The 8,340-nt window shown below is 66.0% G+C and overlaps 2 protein-coding genes across 2 annotated transcripts; one reads left to right on the top strand and one right to left on the bottom strand.

Annotated features, from left to right (window-relative positions):
* Window positions 1-1,742: 1,742 nt before the first annotated feature.
* MNEG_11355 (hypothetical protein) lies at window positions 1,743-3,839 on the top strand (the record flags this gene model as incomplete). The annotated part of the gene is made up of 6 exons (XM_014040172.1): window positions 1,743-1,880; window positions 2,020-2,160; window positions 2,427-2,735; window positions 3,044-3,134; window positions 3,412-3,530; window positions 3,747-3,839. The coding sequence occupies 6 exons, from the start codon at window positions 1,743-1,745 to the stop codon at window positions 3,837-3,839; spliced, it is 891 nt and encodes a 296-aa protein (XP_013895626.1).
* Window positions 3,840-4,885: 1,046 nt separating this feature from the next.
* On the bottom strand, window positions 4,886-7,425 carry MNEG_11356 (hypothetical protein; the record flags this gene model as incomplete). Its single annotated transcript, XM_014040173.1, has 6 exons — window positions 4,886-5,255; window positions 5,526-5,563; window positions 5,845-5,945; window positions 6,347-6,433; window positions 6,863-7,006; window positions 7,353-7,425. The coding sequence occupies 6 exons, from the start codon at window positions 7,423-7,425 to the stop codon at window positions 4,886-4,888; spliced, it is 813 nt and encodes a 270-aa protein (XP_013895627.1).
* Window positions 7,426-8,340: the final 915 nt, after the last annotated feature.

Below are 8,340 nucleotides of genomic sequence, written 5' to 3' on the forward strand. Positions count from 1 at the left end.
GGGGAGGGGGGTTGTGAGGGTGGGAGGACAGGGGGCGCTGACCGGGCGGCAGGCGCGAGCGGGGCGGCCGGAGCGGTGCGGCGATGGGCGGAAAGGCCTTGCGTTGGGCACACCCTTGAGGGTGCGTTCGCTCTCGGCCCGGCCCCCCCTGGTGGGCGCCCGTCCGCACGCGGCCCCGCAGGGCTTTGGAGGGTTCAGGGTGCGACCATTGGCCCGGGGCCCCACCAGGCCGGCGTGCAGTATGCTGCACTCCGCCGCCAGCCCGAGGCCGAGGTTGCCGCGCGCCCAGGCCCACTTGCGCCGCAGCAGGGCGCGCCTCTCGTCAAGAACCACCTTGGTGTTGGCGTCAAGCTTGGGTTTGTGGTGGGGGGAAGGGGGGGGGAGGGGGTGGATGCGGGTTCGCTTCAGCTTTAGTGGGCGCGGTGAGGACGAAAGGAGGCGGTGGAGGAGCAAGCGGAAGACGGCTGGCGGCCACCAGGCCAGGCGTGTTCTGCTGCTGTGGTGCCCTGCAAATGCCGCCGCCAGGCTTGCAGCCTGCAGCCCTCCGCGGGCGAGCGGCCGCCCCAGGCGCACTGCCTGCTCTACGCTGGCGCTGCTTGTGCTAATAGATCCCGGGGGCCGCACCGCGTATGTGATCGAGGCGGTGGGGCCGATGCGCTCGTCACGGAAACTGTAGTACGCCCCCAGGCTGGCCTGGCGGGAGTGTAAGGTTGGTGTGACGCGGGCGGCGGCCTGGACTGAGGGCGGGGCCGACCGCCTCGGGCGCCATTATCCGCACAGCAGGTTTCAAGGGGTCGGCCTCGCAACATCAAACTCCCAAAAACGATCACGGCGGTGGCGGGTGCCAGGACGGGCTGCCGCTGCCAAGGCCACAAGCATGAGGGCGTCGTGAGGGCGTCGCCTTGTACATCAAGGGGCGCACCCCCTTCATGTACGGTGCACTGCTGCTCACCTCCACTTTATCGTTCACACGAAACTTCTGCAAACCAGCATTGAGTGTTGTCATGAAGGGGGGCACAGATTGAAGGTGGTCCCCATGACAATGGGCGGCTGCTAACAGAGCGAGACGCCACATCAGCCAGTGATGTACCCCGCTCCCCCAGGTGCAGCAGCATGTCAACGCAGGAATCGCACACGCGCATGCGCACACACATGCACGTGTGCTCGCCTGCCGCGCGTGAAATCGTAGGTTGGTGTTGGCGGTCCCAAAGGTAATGGGCCCCAGCTTGGTGCCACGCAGGCTGACAGGGCCGAGGCTGAAGTCGCCCCGGGCGTCCTCTTCCTGCGGCTCCGCGCTGACCGCCGAGCCGGCCAGCTCAACGGAAGGCGCGGCGTCCAGGACAGCGGGGTTGGGGGCCTGCATCGTGGCGGCCATGCCTGCCAGGCAATGAGCGTAGCGGCCTTGCTGGTACCGTATTGATCAGCAGATCAGGTTACAATTGGGTACCGTACTTGATTCACGAGCAAGGCTAAACCGCAGCTTAGAACTAAACGAGTTGTGTTGTCGGGTTCGTATTGCAGGCCTTCTTTGAACGCTCATCAAAGACAGACAGATCTGTCGAATCAAAGAAGCTGTTCGTGATTCACATTACATATTGATTGTCAACAGTAATTGCGCTGCGTAGTGTGAACACCCACACCGCTGACCAGGCAGCGCGGTTCGTCCCGATCGCAGTTCGGAGCGTTTACATTGTAGCGCAAGCCATATTTACAATCTAATTGATTAACAAATTCGCCTTGACATGCGGGGAAGGGAGGAGGAGAGCGTCTATGCGCTCGGCAGCAGTGGCGCGCCGCTCATGGCGGGCGGGCCGCGCATTGCACAGTACCGCGTCGCTGCAGCGGGCCAAAAGGTCAAGATGCACGTAGACAGCTCACAGGTGCGCGGGTCTGCGGTGTCGGCACAACTTTTGTGCAAAATCACTGCATGCGCCGGTCGTCACACGCGTGCTCGTCGCCTGTATCCTGTCCCATCTTCCAACTTTTCGCCATGCGGGGCCGCCCCGCGCCTCGCCGCAGGTCTCCGGGTGCCTCAACCCCGTGCGGGGCGTGCGCGACGCGCAGGCGCGCGCGGGCATCAAGCCCACCGACCACGCGCGGCAGAACCTCCTGGCTGTGAAGGAGCGCAGCCGGCTCAACGCGCTGAGGCGGCTGTCGCAGGTGCGTGCGCAGCATGCTGCGCGCTGCGTCCGGACGTTGGGCAGGGTGTGAGGAGGGGGAACAAGCCGGGCGGGATCGCTCGTGAGGCAAGGGCGTCGCGGCGGCGGCAGATACGCGCCACTGCGAGTAGAACGCAGCAAAGGCGCGCCGCGCCCGCAAGACATGGCAGCGAATTGCGGCAGACAGTCGGCTTTTTGTTGATCGGTCGATGCATCCATTTGGCCGCTGGGGTGCCTGACTGACCGCACTCCACGCCCAACCCGCAGGATGAGCAGCAGCAAGCGGACGTGCCACCGCGCCGCCCCGCGCCCCAAGGCACGGTTGCCGGCCGCAGCGGCGGCAGCGGCGGCAGCGGCGGCGTGCAGCGGGAGCGCAGCGGCAGCAGCGGCGGCGGCGGCGGCTGCGTCGCGCGAGACTTCCTGGAGGAGAACAGGGTGACGGCGGCGGCTGCGCGGCACCCCACCAAGGCCGTCTCCAAGGCTGAGGGCGCGCGCTCCTACACAGCCAAGCGGGAGTATGGGCAGGTGACCGGGGGCCGGGGCGGCGCGGGGAGGGGGGCGGCGGCGCCCTGCCTGGTGCGGCTCCCCCAGCAGGCTTATTTTGCCGCCATTCCATGCCTTCTTTTGAGGCTGGCCCCCCCCCACATGTGTGATTTTCAAAGACCCAATGGAGTGCGCACGCTCTCCTTGGACCCTGGGCCCTGCCAACCCTGGGGGACGCTCCCAACCCTCAACCCTGCTACCCCTGGAACCTGCCAACCCCCTTGACCCTGCCACCCCCCTGGAATCACATGTGTGTGCATGTGTTTGTCTCTGTGTGTGTGTTGATGCGCACGCGCGCGCATGTGTGTGTATGTGTGTGTGTGTACGTGCGTGTGTGCCAGGTCCCGGCCTACCTGGTGGAGCGCAAGCTGCAGATGGCGGAGGAGCGCCGCGCACTGGAGGCCGCCAGAGAGGCCGCCAAGGTCCCACCCGGTGGGCAGGCAGGGGCCGGGAGGCGCAGCGGGGGCATGCTGCACGTTGAGGCGCGGGAGGCCAGCGCGTCTGCGCTTGGGCGGGCAACGGCGGCGCAGGCGCGGGCTCTGGTGTGCCGCGCTCTGGGAGCTCCCTAGCCTTGCAGGCACTGATGGGCTCACCAACAGCCCAGGCATGACACTGGCCCGCTCCGTCTACAGCACCCGTGCCTATCACAGCACCCTCTCACAACTCCTGCACACCCGCCGCCCTCCCCCAACCCCGTCCTGCCCCCAAGGCATGCGCATAATGCCCGAGGAGGAGCGCGCCGAGACTCTGGCTCTGCTGGAGCGCAACAAGGCGGAGGTGGAGGGGGCGCTGTCTGCGCTGCCCATTGTGGTGGAGACGCTCGGCACGGTGGGGAGGGAGGGGGGGAGGCAGGGCTAGGGCTGAAGGGGGGGGGGTGCCGCTGGCTTTGGTGACACAGATCACACCTCAAGCCTTATGATTTGCACAGCACACAGCCGAAGCAGTGCGCGCACGCTCGAACACACACGCACACACGCACACAACGTGTGTATTTGCCCTTTACCTCGTCCTCTTTGCCCCGCATTCGCACCCCCCGCCTCCCAGCGGCGGCGCAAGGATGATCTGGAGCGGCGGCTGGCCGAGATAGAGGAAGCGCGGCGCGTGTTCAGCCGGAAGGTTGTGATGGTGCGGCTGTGAGGGGGTCCCTTGGCCGGGTGCCCCCCTGACGACGGATCGGCCGAACGCCCGACGGCCTGCTGTGCAGGCCTGTGGCCTTTCATGGTTGACGCTGAGTTCGCAGACGCATGAATTTGACCCTGAGTTGACCCTTGACCTGTGCTGACTTTGTAAACGTTGTGTTTCACGGCTGGTGACGCGCCCTGTCAGAGTGAGGGGGGGGGTGTTGAGCTGCTGGCGGAAATGCACACGGGCCTGAGGCTGCTGTGGTCGGGCTGCTTTGGAAAGCAAGGCTGCCGGCTGCTTGGAAAGGCGGTGGACGAGGCCTTCATCTGAGGCCAGAAGAGGATCAGGGGCCTGCCGACAGGGGATTGAGCAAAGGAGACGTCCTCACACGCTGTAAAATCGAATAGCATGAACCACGTCACAGGCCGACACCGTTTTTACAGCCAGCTGCTTGCGCTGGCAGGTGCGCGGCAGCCAGCTTCAACAACAGGGAAGCATGGGCTGTGAGCCCGCAAGACACCAGTAGGATCTGCAGCCGTCGCTGCTGATTCGATCAAGGTGTTTACGCAGACTCGGGGCTGGGAATGGTGCGGGAGCTTTTGTGTGCAAGCTGCAACGGCGCGTTTGTATCAGCGACGAATGCAAGGAAGGGGACAGGGAGCAGTGCATGCGCCCAAAAAGCGGAGTGGGGTGTGCAACAAGGGTCCCCTGACCGCCACGAAGCAGCAGTTCTTGGGGCCGACGCATGGGCTTGCTGCACACACCAAGGGCGGCCCAATCCCTGGGTGCACAATGCACGACAAGGAACAGAGGAATGAACGCCGGGCCGGGCTCGCACCGCACATGACGCAGCAGCCGTGCTGCTTCCGATTCCCTCAGGGGGCCGGCCGGCCTGGTTCCATTGCTTAACGCAAGTACCCTATCAGCAGCCTGGCTACCAAAGACTTGCTGGTGGAAATGAAGCACGCATATGGTCTTTGCGCTCCAAAGAAGAACGCTAGCAATGCCATGTTAGTAACAGTGCTGCTGTCAGGATTGCGGCGTCCCTGCCCGGCACCTGCTCAGCCCCCGGCCTGCGGCGCCCCCTGCGTGCGCAGCATCCCCCCGCCCCCCCGCCGCGGCCCCGCCTGCTTCGCGAGCAGGGCCCCCTGTATCCGCCGCACGTGCCGCTCCACCGCCTGCGCCAGCACCGCCGGGGTGAACCGGGCCCTGACCATCTCCCTCGCCGCCCGCCCCTTGGCGCGCGCCTCCTGGGGGTGCGCCACCACGTGCCTCATCAGCTGCCGCAGGTGCGCCTCGCTGGGCTGGGCCCACTGCTGGCCCTCGAATGCCCCGAAGAACTGGGGGTCCCCGTCCTTCTTGATGGTGACGAGGCCCTCTATGGCCAGGGGGTAGGCCACCTCAGGAGACATGAACTCAGTCAGGCCACTCCTGAGGGCGGATGGGGGCGTCAGAGAGGGTGTGGACTGTAAGTGTAAGTGTCTGTGTGTGTGTGTGTGTGCATTGTGAGTGTGTGGTCACGTGTGTGGATATGCCTTGGGGTTGCATGGGGGTTCACGATGGGACCACTGGCGGTTTCGGGCGCATAGGGAGGGCGCTGGGGTATGGCGGGCCAGGGGGCGCAGGAAGATGGCGGGTCAGCAGTGGGGGTGGGGATGTGTGGCTGTTTGGGTGTGTGCTCTGTAATAGGCGGGCGCTCACCAGTTTGTCGAGATGACCGGCAGCTCCATCGCCATGGCCTGAGGCAGGATTTGGGGGGTAAACCAGGTGTTGACCAGGGGTTGACCAGGGGATTGACTTGAGAGGCGCGGGTAATTGTGGTCAGGACATGTCTGGCTCATGCAGCAACAGCAGGCGAACACCCACTGCCACGCCAAGGGGCGATTTCAAAAGTCACGGCATGTCCGACGCTGCGGTGCTCTCATTATTTTTTGTGGTGGATTTCTCTGTTTTGTTTTATCCAATTGGTGCAAATGTGAAGGTCCAGAACGCGTACACCCAGAGCTCTCACGGTCCCCACCTCCATCTGTGGGCGCCCCCAGCCCTCGCCGTGTGTGGGTATGACCAGGGCGTCCACGCTGCGGTACACGCGCACAAAGGTCGCCTCATCAACATGACGGCCTGGGGGGGGGGGCGGAGGGAGGGAGAGAGGGGTTGTGAGGGTCTACGGATGAGCAGCGGACAGGGCAAGCTGGAAAAGGACTGCCCCGGGGCCTGTCGATACGCACGTGGGCGGGAGCCTGCCGCGTGGCGCGAGGGCGGAGCGCAGCCGCGCGACCGCCGCGGCCCGGCCGCGAAAACACTTAAGCCCTTGATTGGGTTCCGCCGCGCCCCTTTACTAAAGGCCAGCCCCCCATACAGCTGGCAGCGTCGAGCAGCAGCGAGCACGCACGGCCTCGCCGCAGGCGTCTATGTGCAACACGCCAAGTGATCGGGCCCCTTGGCTGCCCTTCCCGCCGGCTCAATCCAAGCAGATTGCTTCGACCCGGACCCATCCCACCCCCCCTCCACCCCCCACCCACCTGACACGTACACCCGTGGCAGAGTGTCCTGCAGGTCCTCCTGGCTGGTGATGTTCAGCTCGGACGCAGCCCACGACCTCAGGTGGACTGCGCGTGAGCGCGCATGTGTGTGTGTGTGTGTGTGTGTGTGTGTGTGTGTGTGTGTGTGTGCACGCACGTGTGCGTGTGCGAGTGTTATGTATGTACAAGTATGTGCGACCTGATGTGTGATGGCATGTTCCAGTGGAAGAGGGGTGAGCCGTGAGGGGAGGAAGGGGCGACAGGGTGGTTGGGTTGGCAAGCAACGTGGTTCTGAGGGCGGCGGAGCGTGGAGTGCTGACTGGGCGCAAAAAGAAAGCACGACATTCAAGGGCGCGAATGCATTCCACCTCACCCTTCTTGTGACCAAGCGAAAACCCTGCTCCCATCCCGCCTCACCAGCCATGCCCCTCACCAGCCGCACTGTGCCCACTTCCCTGGCCCCCCTGCCCCCGCCTCGCCCTGCCTCCCATGCCCCAGCCCCCCAGGGCCGCTCACCCCCAAAGTCCCTGCCGCTGCCCATGAAGGGGCGCGCCAGGATGAGCAGATGCACGTTGTCCCCCGGGCCAAAGGCCTTGGTGAAGCTGCGCAGCAGCTCACGCCAGCCCTTGCGGGCCTCCCACTTGAAGACGCTCAGGAACACTGCGGCGCGGCGCGGTGGTTGGGCCGGTGGCTGGAGTGGGAGGGTGGACGGCGGGGCGCGGCGACGGTTGGTCTGGTTGGGGGCCGCATTGGTTGCGCCATGCGCCAGCCAAAGGGTGCGGCGGTTGAGGGTGTCGTGAGGCACGGCGCAAGGAGGGAGCCGGGGCCGCGCAACTGGTTGAAGAGAGGGGAGCGAGTGCGCTGCGGGCTGTGACTGGGCAATCGTCGGCGCAGAGGGGTGGGGCGGAGAGTGGGGAGGGGCCTACAGCAGCGGAACAACGGAGGAGCGACAGGCGGAGACGGGATGAAGTGCTCAGCCGCAGCGCCTGAGGGGCTAAGGGCTCACCAAACGGGCGCTTCAAATCGCCAAAGGTGGCGCCGTCCCCAGCTTTCGGCTCCGCGCCCTGCGCCGCGTGCATCCGTCGGCGCCGAGCATGCAGACGCTGCTCCAGGGCTTGCCGCCACTGCTGCTGCCCCCACCCCTGCTGCTGCTGCTGCTGCTGCTGCTGCTGCTGCTGCCCCTGCTCTTGATGCTGCTGCCGCTGCTCGCCGCTCCCCTCGCCCTGCTCTTGCTGCCGCCCCTCCTCGACCTGCGCCGCCGCCCCTCTGAGCAGACGCCGCTGCACCCACGCCGCCAGCCGCCGCACGGCCGCAGCCGTCGAGCCGCCTCCCTCCGCCCCCGCCTTTGCAGCGAGGCCGTTTATCAGCTCGACTGCATTCGACGCCCCCTTCTTGCCCTCACCCCCCTCCGCCACACCCTTCCCGGCCGCCGCCCCGCTGGCATCGGCCGCGCCGCTGCCCTCGTCCCCTTTCTGCGGCTCTGCTGGTTTGTCGTTTGGGATTGGTGCGTCTCCGTCCGCAGCCGCCGCGGCCTCGCGCGGCGGTGGCGGCGCCGGCGGCGCCCGTGAGCTGTCCCGGAACCAGCCGGGATCGGCTGGCCTGCCGAAAACCTTTGGGGGCGGCACACAGTGGGGCACCGACAGGCGGGTGTTTCAGGGGGAGCGGGTGTGCCTGAAAGCACATGTTGATCCCTGTACGCATAGGTCACCTAGCGTTGGATGTTCGGAGCACCACGAGCGCTTGGCCCTGACACTCTGTGAGCTGCGCGCCACGCGGCGACCTACGCCGACGCGCCGTGGCAACCCTCCCCTTGCTCTTGGCTTTTCCCTTGCACCTGCTCCACACTCCCCAGCTTTCGCACGTGTGCCTCCTGTCTGCTCCACACGACGGCCCCACCTGCGGCACCTGCCCCCCTCCCCCCCCTCCACTGCTTCGCTGCCCCTACCAAACGCACCCCCTCCACCTTCCCAACAGCGCCCAAAACTCCCACGCCC

This window comes from Monoraphidium neglectum (genome assembly GCF_000611645.1).
Source record: "Monoraphidium neglectum strain SAG 48.87 unplaced genomic scaffold scaffold02706, whole genome shotgun sequence".
Classification (NCBI taxonomy): domain Eukaryota; kingdom Viridiplantae; phylum Chlorophyta; class Chlorophyceae; order Sphaeropleales; family Selenastraceae; genus Monoraphidium; species Monoraphidium neglectum.